General features: G+C 43.1%; 2 protein-coding genes across 10 annotated transcripts in view; both read left to right on the forward strand.

Moving 5' to 3' along the window:
* The window catches only part of LOC311019025 (transcriptional repressor CTCF-like), a 198,267-nt gene that overhangs the window by 74,904 nt on the left and 98,594 nt on the right, over positions 1-24,769 (forward strand). The window lies entirely within an intron of this gene.
* carmil2 (capping protein regulator and myosin 1 linker 2) overlaps positions 1-24,769 on the forward strand; it is a 206,229-nt gene that overhangs the window by 21,659 nt on the left and 159,801 nt on the right. For all 9 annotated transcript variants that reach the window (XM_084018171.1, XM_084018176.1, XM_084018173.1 and 6 more), the window contains exons 10-14: positions 1,521-1,609; positions 8,084-8,178; positions 10,575-10,661; positions 15,548-15,657; positions 22,077-22,154. In XM_084018171.1, the coding sequence (XP_083874297.1) occupies positions 1,521-1,609; positions 8,084-8,178; positions 10,575-10,661; positions 15,548-15,657; positions 22,077-22,154 (459 nt within the window). The remainder of the gene's footprint in view (positions 1-1,520; positions 1,610-8,083; positions 8,179-10,574; positions 10,662-15,547; positions 15,658-22,076; positions 22,155-24,769) is intronic.

Consider the following 24,769-nt stretch of genomic DNA (forward strand, 5'->3'; position numbering starts at 1 on the left):
TCGGTTCAGAATCATACCGAAAATCAAAGTGGAAAATCAGATCGCTGATCCAACTTTTGTAGAGATTTTTCAAGACATGTCAATATGATCCTCAGTAATGCGTGTGGCCTATACGTGCCTGTATGTACTCCCTAAAACGCCTGGGCATGTTCCTGATGAGACGACGGATGGTCCCAGATTTTCTCAATAGGATTCAGGTCTGGGGAATGGGCAGGCCAGTCCATAACATCAATGCCTTCATCATGCAGGAACTGCTGACACACTCCAGCCACATGAGGCCTAGCATTGTCATGCATTAAAAGGAACCTAGGGCCCACTGCACCAGCATATGGTCTCACAATGGGTCTGAGGATCTCATCCCGGTACCTAATGGCAGTCAGGGTACCTCCGGCAAGCACATGGAGGGCTGTGCGACCTTCCAAAAAAAAGCCTCCCCAGACCATCACTGACCCACGCCAAACCGGTCATGCTGGAGGATGTTGCAGGCAGCAGAACGTTCTCCGCGGCGTCGCCAGACCCTGTCACGCCGGTCACGTGCTCAGGGTGAACCTGCTCTCATCCATGAAGCCAATGGCGAATCTGCCAATCTCTGTGATCTCTAGAAAATGCCAATCGCGTTGCACAGTGTTGGGTTGTAAGCGCAGGCCCTATTTGTGGACGTCGGGCCCTCAAACCACCCTCATGGAGTCGATTTCGGACCGTTTGAGTTGAAACTTGAACATCAGTGGCCTACTGGAGGTCATTTTGTAGGGCTCTGGCAGTGCTACCTCTGTTCCTCCATGCACAAAGGAGCAGATATCTGTCCTGCTGTCGGGTTTTTGTCCTTCTTTGCCCCCCCCCCCCCGCGTCTCCTGGTGTACTGGCCTGTCTTCTGGAATCTCCTCAATGCTCTTGACACTGTGCTGGGGGACACAGCAAACCTTCTTGCCACAGTGCGCATTGATGTGCCATCCTGGATGAGTTGCACTAACTGGGCAACTTCTGTGGGTTGAAGAAACCGCCTCATGCTACCTCTAGTGGTGCAAACACTGCCAAAAGTCAAAAAAGAAAGAACAGAGAAATGGTCCATTTGCACAACAGCAGGTGAAATTGATTCCCAATCAGTGCTGCTTCCTAATTGGACAGGCTAAAAGCTCAGAAATATGATTGACTTGCAGTTATATTATGTTGTTTTAGTGTTCCCTTTATTTTTTTGAGCAGTAGTACACTACCAATGCAATTAGCTTCTAAGAGAGCTGTAACACTTAAATGTAAATTTTACTTTGAATAATGAAAGCTAACTTTGTTAACTGCTTCACACCAGAAGCCAGATGGAGCCAGATCTAGTCAGGGTTGCTGCTTGGGGTGCTGATCTGCTGCTTGTATTCGCTAGATCCACCTGTCGCTCCTCTACAGTCCAAATATGGTCACTGCCTTCACTGGTTGCAACAATGTAAAGATGGCGATGGCCAAAGATCAAGATGGCAACCAGAATGGAAAGTTGTTTTGTATCACCTGTCTCTCTGTCTTTGTCCCCTCAGTCAGTAGACATCCAGGAGCAGCTGGCTTTCCTGCTGTCCATATCTCCCAGTCTGGAGGAGCTCTCACTGGAGACCAGTGGACTCAAACTGTGAGTTTGTGTGTGAGTGTGTGCAGTGGCCTACTGTAGGTAGATAGCAAGGCTGGTAAGGGTGTGGGTGAACTGGCTGTCACAGCTATGCAGTGCAACAGGGATGGGACTGTAGAAATAGGAAAGGACATTGAATGGTTTTCAGTGGTCTTGTGACTAGTACTAGTAGTTGGTTGTTGTTAGTTATGGTGACAAAAGAAGTCAGTGGAGCTGATAAATGTAATGGGGGGGGAGGATTATATTAATTCTGCCATGTCGATTGCAGCGTCATGTCAAAATAAATGATATCGCCGGGGGGTTATGCATAAAGTGATCAGAGGTCCGAAAATCCAGTCAACCACCCAATTCTCCTCTCCACCCTGGCTGAACATGGCATCACTGACTCTGTTCTAACCTGGTTCACATCATACCTGACAAATCGCACCTTTCAGGTCACATGGAATGGCTCTATGTCCAAACCCTGTTCTCTGGACACGGGTGTCCCTCAAGGCTCAGTATTAGGACCGCTTCTGTTCTCATTACACACCAGATCACTGGGCTCTGTAATCACATCACATGGATTCTCTTATCATTGTTACGCAGATGACACCCAGCTATTCCTCTCTTTTCCCCCAACCTCCGACACTCACATTGCAACTCGCATCTGGCAGACATCTCCGTCTGGACAACTGCGCATCACCTCAAACTTAACTTGCAGAAAACCAAACTCCTCTTCATTCCGGGCACAGACTGCCCTTGCATGGACCTGTCGGTCACTGTCGAGGGCATCACAGTATTGCCATAGTCAACTGCGAGGAACCTGGGTGTAATCCTCGATGACCAACTATCCTGCACCCCCAACATCACTGCTATGGCCCAATCCTGCAGATTTGCCCTCTACAATATCCGCAGAATTCAGACTTTCCTCTGGAAAGGATGCAAAGCAAATCCTGGTCCAAGCACTGGTCATCTCCCGCCTTGACTACTGCAACTCTCTCCTGGCTAGACTCCCGGCCTCTGTGACTAAAGCACTGCAGCGTATCCAGAATGCTGCAGCACGCCTTGTCTTCAATCTACCCAAATTCTCCCATGTGACCCTTTGCCTCCGCTACCTGTTTTATTTTATTTATTGTTCATAACACTACATTGCACTAAGCAGTTGTTGGTCTCATTAGTTTGTGAATCACATCACCCCGGTCCTTGCATCACTCCACTGGCTCCCCATCCGCTACCGCATTGACTTCAAACTTCTCCTGACTGTTTACAAATCCCTCCATGGTCTGGCCCCCACCTACCTGTCTGATGTTCTCCACCGCCACATCCCATCGAGAGCACTCCGGTCAGCCGACCAACTGTTGTTGGAAGTGCCCAGGTCCAGGCTAAAAAACCAGGGGGGACAGAGCCTTCGCAGTGGCAGCCCCCAGACTCTGGAACTCCCTCCCCCTACACATCCGGGCGGCCCAGTCTTTAAATATTTTTAAACCCCAGTTAAAGACCCACCTTTTCTCCCTTGCCTTCGATTAGTGTCTTTTATATTGTCTAACTCAGTCGTTGTCTTTTAACCCTTTTCTTTTCTTTCTTTTTTCTTTTTGTCTTTTTTAAAAATGCCTGAAAAATGTCCCTTTTTTTTTTTTTTTTGCATTTAGCATTTAGCACTTAAACACAAGCACTTTCTGTGAAGCACTTTGGTTGCCGCTCAGCCGCTTGTATATGTGCTATATAAATAAAATTTGATTGATTGATTGAATGACATACATTAATATTCATCAGAATGCAGGAAATTAACATCACCTACTTTTTTCAGTTACTCTGCTAATTTGTAAGATTTTTATTTTTGTATTCCTACTGGGGGTCTTATTATTTATTTTGTTATTTGCTACATTTGGCATCAGAATGCAATATTTTGCACAATTTAATTAATCACACAGAAGGTAAGGCTGAACAGGTGAGTCTTGAGCCTTTTTCGGAAGATGGCAAATGACTCTGCTGTCCTGACATTGGTCCAGAACAGAGAAGAGTCTGGACTTTGCTGAGCGACATTTGTTTGATTTCAGCGATGGTAGTAGCTGAAGTAGAGGAGTGAAGTGCTCACTTCGGGGCATGAGGTTTGACCAGTGTTTGAAGGTAGATGGGTGCCGTTCCATTGATGGCCCTGAAGGCCAGTGCCATCGTCTTGAATTGGATGCGTGCTGCAACAGGGAGCCAGTGGAGGTCACGGAGGAGGGGGGTCACATGGGAGAATTTGGGTAGATTGAAGATAAGGCGTGCTGCAGCGTTCTGGATACGCTGCAATGGTTTAATCGCAGAGGCCGGGAGTCCGGCCAGGAGAGAGTTGCAGTAGTCAAGGCGGGAGATGACCAGTGCTTGGACCAGGAGTTGCGTTGCATCCTTTGTGAGGAAGGTCCGAATCCTGCGGCTATTGTAGAGGGCAAATCTGCAGTGATGTTGGGGGTGCAGGATAGTTGGTCATCGAGGATTACACCCAGGTTCCTCGCAGTTGACGATGGCAATACTGTGATGCCCTCAACAGTGACCGACAGGTCCATGCGAGGGCAGTCTTTCCCTGGGATGAAGAGGAGTTTGTTTTTATTCAGGTTAAACTTGAGGTGATGTGCAGTTGTCCAGACAGAGATGTCAGCCAGACAGTCTGAGATGCGAGTTGCAATGTGAGTGTCAGAGGTTGGGGGAAAAGAGAGGAACAGCTGGGTGTCATCTGCGTACCAATGGTAGGAGAATCCATGCAATGTGATAACAGAACCTAGTGATCTGGTGTATAGTGAGAGCAGTAGCGGTCCTAATACTGAGCCTTGAGGGACACCCGTGTCCAGAGAACAGGGTTTGGACATAGAGCCATTCCATGTGACCTGAAAGGTGCGATTTGTCGGGTATGATGTGAACCAGGTTAGAGCAGAGTCAGTTATGCCAAGTTCAGCCAGACTGTGGTTGACTGTGTCGAATGCAGCAGATAGGTCGAGGAGAATGACAACGGAGGAGTGGGATGAGGCTCTGGCGTCTCGCAGTGACTCAGTCACTGTGAGGAGGGCCGTATCAGTGGAGTGAGCAGTCCTGAATCCTGATTGATTAGGGTCAAGGAGGTTGTTCTGCGAGAGATAGGATAACAGTTGGTTGTAGGCGGCACGTTCCAGGGTTTTAGAGAGGAATGAAAGAAGAGATAATGGTCTGTAGTTTTGGATATCAGCATGGGGTGGGGTGGGGTTTTTGTAGAATGGCTTCACTGTAGCTCTCTTAAAAGCCACTGGAATGAGACCTGAGGTGAGGAAGGAGTTGATCAGGGTGTTGAGGAATGGAAAGATGTCGTGTGAGATGTCTTCGAGAAGAGAGAAGGGAATCGGGTCAAGGGAGCAGGGGAGGGACGTGGTGGACTTCATGGGGAGAGAGAAAGTCGCAAAGTGGTGGTCAGACCCGTGAGCGGGGTAACAGAGAGTACCAAGATGCCACAGGATCTTGTGAAGACAAGATCAGGTTGGTTCCCGGCCCAGTGGGTGGGTGGAGAGGGGGAGAGTATGACGTCAAATGTGGAGAAGAAATCAATGAATTCAGATGAGTACAGCTTTCCTGGGTGGATGTTGAAGTCACCAAGGACAATGAGTGGTGTGCCATCATCAGGGGAGCAGCTTAGGAGGGAATCCATCTCATCCAAAAAGTCACAGAGAGGACCGGGTGGGCGAAAAGATCACTATGATCTTGAGCTTGAAAGGAAGGGCAACAGAGATGGTGAGTAGGCTGTTGAGAGGGCAGCTGGAGTGGCAGTGTTTTCTGTGGTGATCCAGGTCTCTGTAAGGGCCAGGAAGTGGAGAGTCTGCAGGGAGGCATATGCTGAAATGGTGTCCGCTTTCTTGACTGCAGACTGTCAGTTCCGTAGCCCCCCTAGTACTTCAAGTACCGTATCAGTGGAGAATGGTGGGTAGCAGAGATTGGATGGGTTACAACCTCCACGATGGTTACAGCCTCCACGATGGTGGAGGCTGTAACCTCTGGTGAAATCTTCTGGTGAAATCTTCTCCGGTTTGATGTCCTGACTGGGAAAGGACTGGGATGGGTGGTGGTTAAGATGTTATGCCTATCTCAATGGACTTCCTTGATGGACTCCCGCAGATCGACTCCCTTGTCTTTGTTCAACTATCTAGACTCCCGCAGATCGACTCTCTTGTCTTTGATCAACTGCCTAGACTCCAGCAGATCGACTCCCTTGTCTTGGTTCAACTGTCTTCGTTAGGCTGTCCTGAAGCTGCAGCTGACGCTGTAGTGACAAGCTGATTGGTTTACCTCATGCAGGTTTAGCCCCTCCCTCCAATCAAGTCTATTCACAACAGCTGCCTTAGTTTCTGACTTTCCAACAAGATACAAAGCAGCTTCCATCCTCTCTTCAGACAAAATGTAGTTGAACAGAAGTTTCACTGGCTGCTCCTTATATACAGGGTTAGCCCCTCCCTCCAATCAAGTCTATTCACTACAGCTGATATGGCTGAAACTAGGTAATTGCCCACTCAGTATGAACAGCTTCACAATAATTTAAATAACAAGCTCTCTAGACAAGACTAAATATTACAACTAGCTCTACTCACAGAATGCCTAAACCAAGTATCTACAATTAGTTTCTGACTTACCAACAAGATACAAAGCAGCTTCCTTCTTTACTTCAGACAAAATGCATATGAGCCCCCTTGAGCAACTTAGCCACAAAGAGCTGCTCAAGCTCAAAGATCAGACCCTGTCATCAGCATTGTTCTGCAGCAAGTACAGACAGGAAAATGTCTCTCAGCTCCGAGACATACAAACTCTGATGTTGCCCTAACACAGAGAGAAAGCTCAAAGTTTAAGATTAAGCATGATCAGTTGTTCAGAGTAACCCAGAGACCCTCTCAAAGGGAGGCGAGCCAGCTGGTTCTACCTGTTAAATACCAATCTATGGTATTAAAGTCCCTGCATGATGACACTGGCTCATTCCACCACCCGATTACATCCTCAGTTGAGGCCCATCCTTACTCTATACAGCTTGGAAGGTTCCCCGTTTCTACCTTCTAAGGTGCTGGACAGTTTGCCAGAAGCACCTTGGTGCCGACCTAAAGTCCTTCTCCATGGCTACTCCGAACTCCTCCCACACCCGCTGCTTTGCCTCCTTCACGGTAGAGGCTGCAGCCCTTAGGGCCTGTCGGTACCTTGCAACCGCCTCCGGAGTCTTCCTAGATGAGATATCCTTGAATAACTCTGGCCGAAAATGGCATCCGAGATTTCAGCCTATATTCAGAACTGTGGAAGGTGTATAGGCAGGAAGTCTTGGTGTATTGACTTTCTCTCTATTGAGCCTGATACAAAAGGCATATATGAAGTGTTAGTCATCACTGATTACACCAGGTACGCTCAGGCGTTAACAACGAAAGACCAAAAAAGCATTGATTTACGACCCAGTAAAGGTACGTGTCCACAGGGAGCGTTATTTCCATGCTTCCCATACATTGTCTATGTGAGAAGCTGTGCAATGCATTCTGGTAGCATTGCCGCGAGTTTCAACAGACGCCGCGCCGACTTGGCAGCTCCTCATTTGCATAAAGTTGAGGTCCAGTCTACTTTATGCAAATCAGAGGCGTCCAGCTCGACCCGCCGCCTCGCGAACGCTCTCGAAAATCTTTTAAACTGACCGTTGTGGATCTAAAATAAGGAGACATTCAGCAACTGCATAAATTGTTTTCAGAAACACATTTCGGTGAACTATTTTCAAATATAAGAGAAAGTTTCCAAACGAGCCACTCCACATATTTTCTGATGTGTTTGATGTCCGTTTTATCAAGATACACACACACCTCCCAGCATTGCATTGTGTGGCAATCGGCAGTAATCCTGACCGATTCCATCCATCCATCCATCCATTTTCTACCGCTTATCCTGTATTTAGGGTCACGGGGGGGCTGGAGCCAATCCCAGCTGTCATTGGGCGAAGGCAGGGTACACTCTGGACAGGACGCCAGTCTATCGCAGGGCCGACATGTAGAGACAGACAACCATTCACGCTCACATTCACACCTACGGGCAATTTAGAGTCACCAATTAACCTATCCCCATCTTGCATGTCTTTGGACTGTGGGAGGAAGCCGGAGAACCCGGAGAGAACCCACGCTTACACGGGGAGAACATGCAAACTCCACACAGAAGGAACCGAATCGAACCCAGGACCCTCTCACTGTGAGGCGAGAGTGCTACCCACTACACCACCGTGCAACCCCCTGACCGATTCCAACAAGCCTTATATTTGCCTACTTTAGGAACATTTCCAGTGAATCCTTCTGATAGTGTTTTTTCTGTCACCTGGTGATTTTAATGTGCATATTTTCTGATGGAACAAGAGACACTGAACCCCAGGGCTTTATATTCCTAAGGAAAATACATCTTGATAAGGATTCAAACTCACTAACTTATTTCCACATATAAATCCTATCAGGGTGTTGATTGAGAAGTAACCCTGTTATCGTGCCACAGGGACTTTGCAATCAAAATGGCGGCTGCCTTGCGGGAGCACCCCTCCTCTGCCCTGCAGTCCATCAACCTCTCAGGCAATCCAATCGAAGACAAAGGTGGGCTTTTATATATCAAATATGGCTGGTATAGGCAGAGTATTAGAGTAGAGGACTGTTTGTCTTCCTCTGTGAAATTTTGTAAGTAATATGTTGAAATGAAACTTACCATCTTATATAGCGTACCATGCAGCTCAGGGTCTGGTTAGCAACCAACTAATAACTTATGAATCAATCTCATTACCTGAGTTTTGAATCCTTGATACATTGATCTTAGTTTCTGCTCAGAAGAAATATCCACAGACAGCGACTTTGCAATAAATGTTACATTTATTTATAGCTAACTGTTTCGCTAGTGAGTGAATAGGTAATAAACGAAGGTGATATGAAGTAAAATGAAATAAAATAATGTGAATTAATGAATTTGAATTGTAAGCAAGAATTATTATTGAGTTTGCCGATATTGGCCGCGTTTCCCAGATTCGTTTAAAAGCTCTTAAGTGCTAAGATCTTCTTTAAGAAGATCTTTCACTAAGATCGAGCTGACCCGCTCTCAACAGCCTTCTTACCGACCAAATGCTCAGTGATCAAGCCGCGTCAGGGAAATTTATATCCTCCACTTAATAAAAAATAATAAAACAATGCTCAATGTTTTATTTTTATTGAATTACACGTTTAAGTTTCGCCACACACATCTGCATATATGAGTTTATAGTACTACACATAAAAAACAAAGTAAAAAAAAAAGTCTGCGCCTGTGAGAAACCATGGCTGCAATACAGCACATTCTCGCTGTGAACCAACAGCGTCGCCGTTCGCGATGCCAGACGGTTTACATAAATGCATACGTGCGTCAGAACTTCTGACAGCCCGGTCTGACAGCACGTCCAGTGGGGGGACGATACATGCGTAGCCTAATTGCACCCCGTAGGGGGACCAGGAAGCGCTGTGTGTGACTTATGCGCTGATAAAGAGGTGGGTGATCCATTTGCCTGGCATCGATTGATTCAGTTTCAGCACCACTGCGGTGGACAGCTCCCACTAAGAGCTTCTTAAGAAGCTTCTTTGGCTTGATCTTAAGGTTCTCCTAAGAAGGCAGTTAAGAACGCGTCTGGGAAACACCCATATCTTAGCGCTCCTTCTAAGCCAAACCCTTCTTGAGAGCCTTCTTAAGTCCTTAAACATGATCGAATCTGGGAAACGCGGCCATTGAAAGTGAGTGGTAGTATGTATAAACCGGGGATGGAAATATTCCTATATTATCATATGTCAACCACCTGTCTGAGAATCAAATTAAGTTCAAAATAGCTAAGTGCACCGACATTAACTTCTGTTGCAGCAGCAGCAGCCGAGGAAAAAGATTTTCCTACTTTCTGGATAGCATAGATTCCAGACCCAGCCTTTCAGAGGACTGCCAAATTGGCGCTTTACAGGGCCCGAGCAAGGTTTCTCAGCAGAACAATTCCAGCTGGCACACAGCAGGGAGGATAGGGTCGATTAAATTACATAATTTATATAATTTTTTTAGATTTATTTTTATTTAGATAGTTTTTCAGACTCATCCTGAATTTACGACTCCCATCTAATAAATCTACGATTTATACGCGTAATTAACGACCCAAGTCTGGCAGTTAATTTGGTTAGTGTCGCAAACAGGATTTTCCCATGATTTTTTAAAACGATTAAAAAATGGAATCAGATTAATCACAGGATAGCTGTGGATTAATCACGATTAATCACCACTCAGAAATATATACGAAAAATAAAAATGTTCTCTGTATATTGTTGTGGGTATGGAAAGAAAATAATAGGTGTATATGCATTAGAATTTGAAGCCTTGACAAATAGGGATGTGCCGATATCACTTTTTTTCCAGACAGAAAATTTTACATTTTATATTTTAATTGAATACAGTGTACAGATATGAGTACTTAATAATACAATTACAGCTCTAACAATAACTTAGAAAAGCTAAACTTTGTGTTTTACATCAATCAATTAATTATTTTTGAAAGCCCTAAATAAATTAAATTCCATCGTAGCTTTGTGGTAGTATCATTTAATTTAGTGTGAAACTGCTCAGTTATTTGACAAAATGGCTTTCTTGACATGCAATATTAATTAGCTTTTACATTGACAATAGTATATGTGTAATTCATGGTACAATTCAAACAGGATCAAACTATTTTTTGTCTCTTGCCGTTGATTTACATAATTTTAATGATTTATTTATAGTAATTCTTTTAGATTTTCAAAAAAAGGTCCCATGTGGAACACAGGAAGGGGTGGGACTTAGCCTCTCCAGGTACACTTGTTACAACAAAAAATGGTGACTGTGTTAAAAAACTGTAAATGAACATTGGCAATGTAATGTGTGCATCCTTTAGAATGGCCAATATGTTTATTTTAATCAGTACAGTTGCTGGATTGTTGGCATGTTTTGTTTTTATTCCCAGGAGTCATAGCTCTCAGTAAGGAGTTGGGGAATCTAGCTGAAGGACTCAAACACCTTTCTCTGTCCCGGGTATCAATGACTGCTCGAGGTACACACACACACGCACGCACACACACAAACACACACAGTTGTGTTTCCATCACATTGACATTCATTCAATTCCTGGAGACTTATCCTAAACCTAACTGCTGAAGTGAATTTGAATGAAGTTAAACACTTAAAATAACGTCTAATCTAACATGTCATGTACCATGCATAAACACTTAAAATAACGTCTAATATAACATGTCATGAACCATAAACAGTCTATTGTCACTCTCTGGGGGACCACAGACACAGGGGACAAGATTTGTATCCTCCATTTCTGATTCAGCTACATCAGGATGACAGGAAGAGAATCTCAATGAATCATTTCCCCAAAAAGTATCACAATTGCCTCATTCGCCACAGGCGCCGCGATTCAGGTCTATTTGCGTCTTTGCATTTATTTGTATGCAGTTACATCCATGTGAACACAGTTAAGAGGTAGTGCAGTCTGCCTGTACATCTACCATCATCACTTCTAGTCACTCCCACTACAACGTGATACTCATGTTGAGCTACAGCAGGTAATTCATATGCCACCAGTCTCACCTACTCAGTCTACACAGTCACTGCTGCAACCATCCAGCTAATGGGTAAAAGAAATGACGGTGTGACAATAATAATAATAATATCATAATAATCCAAGTGTTAAGTTCTAATGTTCTTGTACGGAGTGTTGTAACCGACTAAACATCAAGTTAAACTATGTGACGGACGTGATGCCATCATGTGACCCGACAACAATTTCTTAAAGTGCTAATAATTAACCCACTACCATTTTAACAGAAATAAACAGATAATTTATCGAAATTTTATTTATTGAAAAATAGTTAAATAAATGCCTTAAAGACAGCACAAGTAGTTAGATAATAAAAAAATAATAATAGTCCAGCCCAAAAGAATAGAAACTTGTGTTACCAGTGTGACAAAAAAGAATTTTACCATATATATATCCAGGGAAAAAACTTTGTTTACCCCCTCATGTGTTACAGATAAGACAATGTTGGAGCATTACAATCTTTATATCAGTTGTGATGCCCAGAGAGAAATCTATTCTTCAGGAGTCAGTGGAAACAAATGAGTCGGGTAGACCAAGGCGAGGAGGGTAAGATTTTGCTAATGTTAGACAACACATTTATTAAAAAAAAAACACACATTCACATATTACTTGATTAGTACTGATTTTTTTTGTATTAAAATTATGTTCAACTCCCGAATTTAATTCCAACAGCCTAACTGAGACTGTCTTGTTTATTCTTTTTTGATGCATCCGCAATGATTTTGCCTCTGATAAATTCCTTCGAGGCCTCACACAATGTACCTATAATTTTTGTAGATCCTATATTAATTTGAAAAAAGTATGCAAGATCTTCCGAGAGTATCTGTTAAATTTCAGATTTTGTAAAAGAGGTGTTAAGTTTCCACCTATTACTCTTGACTCATCTGGTCGGTTAGCGCTATACACTTATCCTGCTATCAATTATAGATTTGATTATGTCTTTGGAAACTATGAAATAATCAATTCTAGAATATGACTTATGATTATGCAAGTAAAAAGTATATTCCCTCTTATTGGCATTCATCAACTTCCAAATGTCGACTTATCCAAGGTCTTCCTGGAGTTGGCCAAATGCTAATCTACGTTTAGATGCAGTTTGAAAGTATATAGATCGATCCAATAGGAGTTTTGGGCCTGATTGAAGTCCCCACAACTATTGGACACTCACCACGAAGGCCCCAAGAAGCCTGTTCACTGCATGAAGAAAATCAGCATTATTTTCATTAATCATCATCAGCAAACACTTCCTTAACTAAGTGTAGCAGTCGTACTTCTGCTCTCAAAATATCTGCTCTGCAGTGTAATAGTGTAATAACGGGATGTACTATGATTGAGGTAAGGACCCAAATGCAGTTAAAAAAAAAGTTTTATTTCAATGATAAGCTAACAAAAAAAATGAAGTCCAAAAACTTAGGGAGACCACAGGGGCAAAATCACAATACAAAAACTAACCATAAACATCCAAAAACTCAACAAGACAATCCAAAGCGCAGACAAAGAGCAGGAGACATAGGCAGGACAGATCAGGTGGTGGACACACATCTGGGATAACACAAGACTACCCAGCCAAGACAGAACAGAAACACACAGACTAAATACACAGGGCTGATTCGGTTCAACAACAGACAGGTGTGGAGACACAAGGGCAGGCTATGGTGATTGGGGAGAACAAAAGGCAATGCTGACGAGACAATGAGACACAGCTGGGAGAGAGAAAAAAGGAGGGAAACCAAGAGAGGAAGCAAAGTATGTGACAACACAAGACAGAAGGACTACCAAATAAAACAGGAAACCAACACTACAAAAACCCACAGTCATGACATAGACAAGAAAAACACGCGACAACACAAGACAGAAAGACTACAAAATAACACCTGGAACCAAAACAACAAAAACCCACAGTCATGACATGCAAAGCACACTGGAGCTGGATTTTGTGGAATTTATTCTGTTAACATAAAGAACATTGGCGTCACACACACCACAGTCACGGTCTCTCCAAATGGAGCACCGAGTGCACATAATCACTCAATTTAATTATCTCAAAAAAGAAAAAAACATATTCAATTGTCACAGACCACACTCACAGGTCTCTCTCCAAATTCAAGGGAAAAAAAGAGCAAGGCATATAATACATGTTAAATATGGTCACACAAAGCTAGCATGGCTTACTCCTCTCACTGCAGCTAGTACCAAGTAATCTCTGTTAGACAACATGTGCAAAAAAAGTCTCTCAAAAACGAAATTATTAATTTTAATCACACAAGGTCATTAACATATCCTTTTACAACTATTACATTTATAAAGACATTTTTTGGTGGGAAAAAATAAAATAAACAGACTCAAAACTCACCAGCACTGAGTGCACATGCTGACTGAAGCTGTGCACACAGGTGTTACGCTTAAAGGTTGAGTAGGTCTTTGGGTTAGGTCTATTTGGAAAAACCAGAGATTTTGACTTTGAAGGCATCGTTGAACCGATGAAAATCCCGCCCTTTCATTCGAAGCCGTTCCTCCTGAATGCCGCAATGAGTGATGGAGATTGAACAGATCAGGAAGTAAGTATTGACAGACAGACAGGCAGGCAGGCAGGACGCCAATTATTTTCTCTGGCCCGTCTTTTTTTGATTGGATAGGGTTTTTAAAGCAAGCACCTAGGCATGCAGACAGTTTCTACTAACATTTGTGAAAGAATGGGTCGCTCTCAGGAGCTCAGTGAAATTCCAGTGTGGGACTGATAGGATGCCACCTGTGCAACAAGTCCAGCCGTGAAATATCCTCGCTCCTAAATATTCCACAGTCATATGTCAGTGGGATTATAACAAAATGGAAGCGATTGGGAACGACAGAGGATGCTGAGGCATATAGTGCGCAGAGGTCGCCAACTTTCTGCAGACTCAATCGCTACAGACCTCCAAACTTCATGTGGCCATCAGATTAGCTCAAGAACAGTGCGTAGAGAGTCACCCACAAGTTCTGTCCGTCGATCTTCATGAGGGTGCCCCCTTCCCTTATTCCGGTCAATGAGGCTTCTCCAATGGTTACCCTTCAATCCCCCAAATCCATATTTTGCAGAGTTTATATCTGCATAAATGTAGAGCAAAGCCCTAAACTGCTCAGTTATTTAGATGGGTCAGACTCAATAAAAATAGTTTCCCCTGATTTCCACACTTGAATTTGAGGAAGAGGAATTTATAGAAGGGAAAAAATAGCCTAATGCTTCCAGCTATTCAACAGGTGGCATAGATGAGTGATGACTGATGTCCATTTTTTTCCCTTTTCGCAGCCCTCAGCCTTAGTCGCGTCTGGAAAGAATTAAATCTTGGAGCCTCTTCATTCTAGGTTCATCTTGGTCCTGTATTTTCCCCTGACAGCAGCCATAACACAGTCTCTCTCCAGTAGAGAATGGAATCTTATAATCATAGGACTTGGTGCATAGCTCTCGTCCGGTACAGATGACCACAGTCGGTGTACCCGCTGCAGCTCCACTTTCAGGGCATCCTTAATAATCTGGCGAACGACTTGCCTCAGATTGTCCCCCTCAAGTCGTTCTTTGAGCCCAACCAGCTGTAGATTCAGGCATCTGTCCCTATTCTCTGCATCTTATCTTTCCCTCTCCAACTCATCACAGTGCTTTTCTCTCTTCTGTAATGCAGAGGCTAGCCGAGTACTTTCAGCCTCCAAGTCCATTATTCAACCGTCTGCCTCATCCAGTCTTTCCTATATGGCTGTGATGTCCGTGGAAGATTTAGTTTGTGCCGTGTTAATGCCAGAGACATCCTATTGTAAGCATTCAAGGATATTGCTAACCTGAGCCATCTCTTGCATTGCTTTCTGCAATGTCACCTGGAGTCCTGTCAGGGCAATTGTTGCAAGGTAAGGCCCTACGACAGGGCTTGCTCCCATGTCATCAGCCATGCTAGCATAGTTTATGCCTTTATTATCTGCTCTCTTTGAGGTAGTAAATGCTGTAGAAAAAAAGTTTTTCAACAGTTGCACTTTATCACTTGTACTTGTGCGAAGCTTCAAACATCCCGATAACGTGAAATCTGTGTTTAATCCACCAAATGTACATGAAAAATAACGCCCCATTGAACATAACTTTGGACTAAAAGGAACCAAACCAACGACTTCAAATTTTGCCTTGATTTCCCATTGCTTCTTTTGCGTATTTGCCACATCCAGCCACATAGAAGACCATTTATTACATTCAAATTCTCATCAAAGTAATTTCTAACTAAATGCAATCATTTCACAAAATTGCCTTTACAATCCATGATGCTCCTCCAACAACATGATCACAATTTCTGCCTGGTTTGCTCTGTTTTCAGGTCTTGGTTGTCTCAGTCAGGTGTTATCCTCCACTCAGCTGTTGTCAGCATCTCTGACCCACCTGGACCTGTCTGGTAACCCCGGCAGCCTGGTTACTGAAGAAGCCACGGTACATTCTGTTCTCTTTGTTATACTGAAGATAGATATTGTTACATACAATGAACGCACATATGGATACAGTCACACGGCAGTTTGTCAGTAAATGTATTGGTTTCTTGTTGGACATCAATTTTCCATTGTTTTCGGGTTGCTGAACGTGACTTTCAAACACATTTATTTCAAGTATTGTTCGTGCCTGCACCATGTTTATTTATTATCCCCTGTCGGTTGGGACAGCATTACGCTGCAAATAGTGGCGAAGTCCGCCTTTCTATTTCCGGTACATGGGACTATGGCAAGATCGAAATTATTTTTTTGAATAATTGAATTTCATGAATTTCACATATGTTGTTTGTGGGGGTTTTTTCATGCAAAAAAAAAAAAAAAAGATTTATCGCGAAGAAGTTTGATAGTGGTAGGTTTTGTGTGAGGCCGCTTTGTGAACTACAGCTCTTCACTGCTCTCGGCACGAATGATATACGTAACCACCCGCACTACACTGGAGGTACAGACATAGCCATTTCTCTGCTCCACAACCGAAAGAATGAACAGCCATACCTGCTGGAATGGGGAACATTCAGGAACAAAACACACCGGCATCTTTGTTTTATCGGCACTGAATCGCTGTGAGAAAGGGTGATGACATGATGTCACATACGCGACTTGTAGTCTTTCTCATTGTGTTTTCTCTACAGCCTTAAACTGAACAATTGCACAATAAACAGTCAAACTCTTGACGTGAAAAATGTTCATTTAAATCCACAAACAACACATTTCTAATTCAGGACATAACGACTGGGACCAGCAAATAATAATTTTAGCTGCATTGAGACCCATTGAGACCCTTACATGGTACACCATGGACAGGTCATAAATGTTAGATTTTGGCAACAAAACCACTTAGGTTTAGGAAATCCATCATGGTTGGCCTTAAAATAAGTATGTACAAATCACTAGCTCTGAGCGTTGCAAAGCAGGGCTGAGTGTTGAACTAGGCTGTAATTGCTCGTCTGTAACAGACAACTCGGGTTCGGGTGAACCTTCATTTGACGAGACTGCAAGCCCCTCTCCATCTCTGGAATCTGACATGTCCTGCGTATTTTCACCCTGAGCCAGTACTCCAGACACTGAAGCCGTCTATTCCTCAGAGATGCAGTCTGCTTGATCAGACTCCTCTTCGGTCAATGACTGATCAGTTACATGAGCAAATTCGAGATGGTCCAATCCAGGACAAGGCAAGAAGTTCACCTCCAGCAACAGATTTCTGTGCACAACTCTGGTGTTTCCCACTGCATCCTGTATTTTGTAGACATGGACACTGGGATTTACTTCAATCACTGTGAACACTCCATCCTCCCATTTGTCAGCCAACTTCCTCTTTCCTCGTTCTCCTTTATTTGCCACCAACACACGATCTTGGCACATTTGTTGTATTGCCAGGCCTGGTGCTGCTGCTCAGTGGAACTAGTTTCTGAGCGATCTCCATGGCACTTTTCTAGCCGGAGAGCAGAGACTTAGCATATAACTCATAGTCAGCAACTCTAGGGTCATCCAGAACCTGCTTGAACATCGTCCACCGGCAGTCTAGGGACACGCCCAAACATGAGGAAGAAGGGTGCATAGCCCATAGTTTCGTGGACGGTGGCATTGTAAGTGGATGTGAGGGTCTGGACTTGTTGTGGCCATTGCTGTTTTTCTTTAAGGGGAAGGGCAGGCAACATGTCACCCAAGGTGCGGTTGAATCGCTCGGAACTCGCTCGCCCCATTGCCTATTGGGTGGTAAGCTGTTGTGTGGGATTTTGCAACTCCAGCCAGGCCGAGGAGCCCTGCACTGAGGTTGCTCTTGGTTCCCTGATCCGAATGAATCCTCGCAGGGAAACCGTAAACACAGAACACATGATCCCAAAGCTTCCTGGCAACCTTCTTCGCTGTCTGGTTGGCGTGAGCAAGTTTGGTATAGTGGTCGGTGACCACCAAAGCGTCCATAGACCGCTGCTTGCTGTCCTCTGCGGACCAAAAATCCATACACACTAGCTCTATTGGGGCTGAGCTCTTGATAATTTCCAGAGGGCGCAAGCAGCTGGTTCTGGCGACTTCCCGAACACACATCTCTGACAGCATTTGACATGTGCCCTCACATCCCTTTCCATAACGTGCTAACACCAACTTAATTCAGCATCAATACATATGTAATGTACAGTCCGTAGAAATAACAAAGAAATTGTCTATTCAAAAAGCAGAGCACTGTCCAAGGAAATACCTCAGCACCAAGAAAGTCTAGTGGCTCCCTCGGCTGACGAGTTGACATCCACGTGGCCAATCCTCGAAAGGTCGCGGCACCAATGTAACGGGTGTGGCCTCACTACTACAGTTCATCCCTGACTGTGAGAGCCCTGCTCCATACCTGAACTGCTCAGGGAAACAAGCATCTTGTCCGCTCGTAGTTTCAAATGCGGAAGTGGGTCGGGACGGTAGCAGGAGAGTGAGCGAGGATTGGATCGGAAAATTTAGCCAATAGTAGCCATGCAGGCTACTATTGGATGAATTTTGACTCAATTGACAAATCTTTCAAATCGTAGACCAGAGCTTTAAGTTACAGTGCTACGGCATGCTCACAGACTACTAACACCTAAAGTTGCACATAATACATTTTCATTGTCTACAAAACAAATGACATGCTCAAATATGATGAGAAATATCACAACATACCTTCTGTCAGTAAGTTTAGCGCAGACGTCAATAAGCAGGGACTTTTCTTAAAGCGACAGTACAGGGGCCCGTTTCAGAAAGCAGGTTCAACAAACTAAACCTAACCCTGAACTCTGAGTTGACCAACTCTGAGATGGGCAACTGAGTTTTAGGTTTCAGCACAGCGGTTTTGAATTAGTTCAATCAACTATGAGTATGTAAACTCTGAGTTCACGCGTGCCTGCCGACTCTACAAAGCCATCATCAATGGAGCTCCAATACTACGATTCACCATGGCAACCGGGAGAGCGTTATTAGATATGGCGTGGCAGACAATTACTGCCCGATCTAATGTATATAACTGAATGAAACAGTTGATTGATCTTAAGGTAATAAGTCTTTATTTTCAGCCTCACAGAGTGACACTGTGGTGTAACGGTTAGCAATGCTGCCTACGGTGCAGGCGACAGGGGTTCAACTGCCGTAGTTCACAAAGTAGTGCAGAGAAAAAATTATCATTTTCATTGGGTGTAATCCCCGAGGCACAAAAAGTTGCTTCAGTTGAAAATTAAGCATAAAAATATTGCGCAAATACGTTGACTAAGGCATATGATTTTAATCGTATTTCACATATTAAACAGTAAATATAAGCAGCTATTTCAACACAGAAATGTCCTTAAACATTTCATAAATCTCCCGTTGCGGATTATGTCCGCGATATGAAATATATTGTTTATATTGAGAATATTGTTTAGATAATATCTAATGTGATTGGAAGGAAAGGTAATCAAAATTCTCTCCCGACGCAAAGCTGCTAGAATCACTTTTATTTCCATATCGATAAGTTTGACGAGGAAAGGACGGCACATTTTTTCAGAGTTTGTTCAGATTCCGGAAAAAGACGGAGACATGTAGAGTGAAACGCAGGGTTTGTTGAAGAAAACCTGCCAGCGAGCAGGTTAGGTTCACAGAGTATGTTGCCTGGGTAACTGACTCAGATTTATGCTGAACTGGCTTTGTGAAACCGAAAAACCAGAGTTTCCCTCATCTCAGGGTGAACTAACTAAAGGTTTTCACTATCCTGCTTTCTGAAACGGGCCCCAGGTATCATGGTGACATCAACATTCAACTCCAAACAGGTTACAAAAGATACCTTGAACATACTGTATTTTAAACATATACTGGCTCGATTGCATTCATCGTAATCAGTATTTGGTGAAGTTTCAATAAACAATAAATAATTTCGACTATCAAGGTGCCTCATACACGAATACTAACTTGTGGGTTTATCATTATTATTATACATCATTATTACAAAAATGGGCACATTATCAAAGCATTGTATGTTCAAATCCAGTGTGTAGTGGGTAAGAAGATGGACTCGTCAAATTGTTGCAAATTCAAATCCAGGATTGAGTTGCAGTGACCCACCTACATGGATTAGGTTTACATTTATTATTATTATATCATTTTTATAAGTATTACTACTATCTCATGTTTCAAATAGAAAAAAGGTGGTGCAGTGGCTATAGAGTGAGACACATTATCAAAGTGTTGTAGGTTCAAATCCAGAATGACTTATTTTCTACCTTGAGTAGACACACATGTATCACCAAAATGACTTTCATTCTCAAATGATTTGATGTTGTATAGGCACATGAAGCAAACATCACATGTAAGGTTGACTGGAAACTCTATTACTTTCTTCATAATTTCATTCACCACTAGGTGTCCCTAGCGTACTTATTTGAAGCTTTGGGGACAAGCCACTTTGGTGGTTCATCTGGCTGAGAGGCTTTGACGTTTCATGAGGCTTCATCTCACCATCACTACTTTAAGGTTGAACACCGAGCTGTGTGCTTGCCTTGTTTGCAGGTTGAGGAATCTGAGCAAAAAGTGCAGCTAAGCTACATTTTCAGATACCTGCAGGCGAGGCATTATGTTCAATCTCTAATACCCTGCTTCCCAAAACTCCCTGCCCACAACCCCATTGACAAACTCCTTTCGCTCCAGCCCCTTGCCAGGGGATCAATATCTGTCATATACAGTCTGATATCTGAGCTAAAAGGCACTTCCCTTCACAACATTAAAACTGCCTGGGAGCAGGACCTAAACCTGTCACTTTCGGATGATCTGTGGGATACGGTCCTGAAACAATTACATTCCACATCTGTGTGCACGTGCCACTCCCTGCTCCAATTCAAAGTTGTACATAGAGCCCATATATCCAAATTGAGATTATCCATTTTTTTTTTCTAGATATCAGTCCCAACTGCGACAAATGTCAAAGTCCAAATTCTTCACTAATTCATATATTTTGGACATGTCCCAGCCTTGAAAAGTTCTGGAGAAGTGTATTTCAGACCCTCTCACTGACCCTAGACACTGTCATAGAACCTGATCCACTCTTGGCCCTTTTTGGTGTCATGAAAGATGGGGGGCTGCCAAAAACCAAATGCGCTGCCCTATCGTTTGCTCTTCTTCTGGCGCGCAGGTCAATTTTGCTCAGGTGGAAAGGATCCTACCTTCCCACACACTCCCTATGGCTACAGGACCTCATGTCTTGCCTAAAGTTAGAAAAAATAGGCTGCTCTATTCGTAAGTCAGAGCAAAAGTTTTATAGGATATGTGCACCGCTTCTTGCTTATTTTCAAAGACCTGACGTTATAATTGAACCCTGATAATCCCAACACTGCCCATGATATTCCAGCACTAAGACCCACAGACCAGACTCCCAAAATGGAACTACCTCATAGCAGTTGTCCTACTGTGATTTCCTAGTGTGTATATGCCACTTAATCGCTTCATTTATACATGTATTTGTACTGCATTTCTTGACACATATACATGTTTATGTGTATGTTTTTATTGTGGTCTTTTTTCTCTTTTCTTTGAGTGGAGTGGAGGGGTGGGGTGGGTTTGAATATGCAATACTGTGACTACCTATAAAGACCATTCTGTACACTTGTCAATACCTGTGTAAAAACCAATAAAAAGAATTTGAAGGGGGCAGCCGCCCCATGTACAGAGGCTCAATGCCCTCAATGTGGTGGTCCCGGGTTCGACTCCTGCCCAGGACGCATTTCCTGCATGTCATCTCCCTCTCTCTCCCCGTTTCCACACTGTCTCAATAAAAGGAATAAAAAGGCCTCAATGGCGCTCTAACCAAAAAAATAATCTTTACAAAATAATTTGAAAAGAAAGAGGTGGGCAGCTAATTGCAGTCCCTCCGGAAGCACTGGTTGAACTTTGGTTCCGCCAGTATGTTTGAGTTCTCTGCCCCCTTCAGGCCTGAAGTTCTTTTACAGCTGCTGGTCTCAATCATCAAACTGTTTTTTGACGTAACAGTGGCTTCTGTTTTTTCAACCATGGTCGTCAACTCATTCTCTCCGATTTTCACATGGTTCTTAAAAGGATGTTTTGTTACCATATATGATTAATTGGGGGTGTTTCTGAATCCAAATGACTCCAAATGTGCAGGTGCATGGCAGTTTAGAACATGTGGCATTGATCAATTCTGGTGTACATACGACCGCACATTCTAAATTGAATTCATAAGACAAAATTTAGAACCTTTTCTATGTACTGTTGTGAAATGAGGGCCCTGATATATTGACCTTCTACATATCCCAGTTAATATGGCTTGTGAGAAAAATATCTAACTGTGAACCATACAATGTCTTAACATCTTAATCATATACTACACAGTAAGGTTATACATTATGTGTGTGTGTTTTACAGTTCATCTTCAAGTTCTTGTCCAGTATGAACGCTCTGTCTCATCTGGACCTCAGTGATACCAACTGCCCTCTGGACACGGTCAGTGACGGTTTCTACAAGAGTTCTATCTGTTCCTTTCCTCTAAGGCTGGATGGTTGATTTCACCTGAAATAATTATAGTCACATATTAGAAAGTCACAGGAGTTCGATATTATTTTTGTCTCTCTGTGTCCAGTACAGAGAGACAGAACAGGGAGGGAAAGGGGAGAGATAGAAAGAAAACAAATACAAATCCATAAACACAACAGTCATCACAGTTAGCAGTAGTAGTAATATTAACGTTCTATTTACAACTTGTTGCCATAGTACTCATGGGCAAAATCAGGCCAGGGGTATATTCCAGAAAGCAAGTTTTGTCAAATCTCTGAGTTTGTTAACCCTGAGAAGGAGATACTCTGGGTTTTCCATTCCAGAAAGAGGTTAAATTTAAACTTCATGGTAACTGACTGTGAGCCTAACCTGCTCGCTGGCAGGTTTTCTTTTAACAAACCCTGAGGTTTCTCCCATTTATCTCATCCCTTTTGCTGAGCCTGAACCAGCTGTGGAAAATGGGGTGTCCTTCATTGACAACCCAATGGATATGGAAGCACAAGAGGATGTTGAGACCAGAAGTGACTAGTGTAATGAAAAAACTGTACTTTAAGATTATTGTTACTTTAGAATAATATGACTCAAGTAGAAGTAAAAAGTAGTCAGCCATATTTAGTGAAAAACTACTCAACTACTGAGTAACTGCTGAGTAAATTTTGATTTACTATCCAAAAAACGAATTATTTTTTTTTAATAATCAGAGCATGAACGTAAAATAGTCAAAATATAAAGTGTCAATCTGCAAATTCAGATATTGCCAAACAGTGCCACTTTTACTAAAACTATAATAAATCTTTACCAAAATAAAATAAATTAAGGAAAATGTAGCCACAAGAAACACGAATAATTCCTCAAACTTGCTCAATTTAGTAGTTCCAAAACATTCTCTTTTCAAAACATTCACTTCTGTCAGACTGTCACTCATTTTCATAACAAAGCTTTTGAAACCAGTACACGTGAGTAAACAGCACTTGAGCACTATGTTTGAACTCTTTAAACATTACTTGATAAAAATGACTCACAAAGTTTATGTGCCCCTGGTAATGCAAGAGATGTTGTGTGCCTGTGGTGCTCTGATGTGTACGTTGTAATTTTTAACCCAGGTTATCCGAAAAGATTACCAGGAGCCCGCGGCCAGCCTTACTCCTGAGCTCACGCACACCTTGGCCTGGGTGTTTGCACCTTTTTTTCCTATAATTACTCGATCCTGAATCACACGCCGTTGTTTCAGCCATGGTCGTCCACTCATCCTCTCAGGTCTGGTCACACTGTGCTGCCATGTGTTTACGCTTATATCTACTTTATATATTGGCAGTTGTGGCTCAGAGGTAGAGTGAGTCATCATCCAATCAGATGGAAGATTGGCGCTTCCAATCTGGGCTCCTCCATTCAGCATGCCGAAGTGTCCTTGGGGAAGTTCTGAACCCCAAATTTTTGCACAAATACAGCATGGATGGAACAGAGAGACCTATAAGGCAAAAGCCATATGGCTTGTCGTACCTACAGTGTATCACAAAGGTGATACACTGACGTCGTCATGGAGGAGTGGAAGAGCATTCCAGTGGCAACCTGTGAAGCTCTGGTAAACTCCATGCCCAGGAGAGTAAAGGCAGTTCTGGATAATAATGGTGGCCACACAAAATATTGACAGTTGACATGTTGTATGTTAATATTGACAACTTTCACTAAGGGGTGTCCTCACTTTTGTTGCCAGGGGTTTAGATATTAATGGCTATATTTTGAGTTATTTTGAGGGGAAAATAAATTAACTCTGTTATATAAGCTGCACACAGACCACTTTTCATTGTGTCAAAGTGTCATTTTGTCAGTGTTGTCCCATGAAAAGATATACTTAAATATCTGCAGAAATGCGAGGGGTGTACTCACTTTTGTGATACACTGTACCCCTGCCTGTGCACTCTGACTCCGCCCTAGATGCAGAACCTAGAGTTAGTTAGTTGCACAGATTTCTGCGACCTTGAGCACCCTCCCAGTGGCTGACTTTAACTTTGCCTGCTCCTCCTGTACTGAATTGTCAGCCCTATGCTCACAAAAGGCTGGCCTTCTTAAATTTAAATCAATAAGTGATGTACTGGCTCCATACTACAAGATAAGAGACAAACTCTCAGTTAAAGATAACCACATCCTCAGGCTCATTGCACCACTCTCACTATAGGCCACGTTGATCACATTTGGACTTGCATAGCTTAATATTAATTCTGTTAGTCTAATGATAAAACAGCCTGCACTCTCCCCGCTCCTCTACAACCTGTCCCACTTCCTGATGAACCAAAGAAGAAACTTGGCCTTGATATTGTTGGACTTTTGGGCAGAGCTGTTCCTGCCTGCAGGTTTGCAATCACACTGATTATTATTCCAAGTGGCCCGAACTTGTTTTAAACATATTGCCACCACTGAGGATTTCATTCAGTTTTTAAAGATGTTATTGACAACATTCATAACATCCAGCTACTAGATGTCACATTCGCACTCCCCCCCTTCCATTTCATTCATGTCACAACACAGCTGTTGCTCGAAGCGCATGCGCATGTGTTAGCTAAAAG

The sequence above is a fragment of the Eutrigla gurnardus genome (assembly GCF_963514095.1).
Source record: "Eutrigla gurnardus genome assembly, chromosome: 9".
Lineage (NCBI taxonomy): Eukaryota > Metazoa > Chordata > Actinopteri > Perciformes > Triglidae > Eutrigla > Eutrigla gurnardus.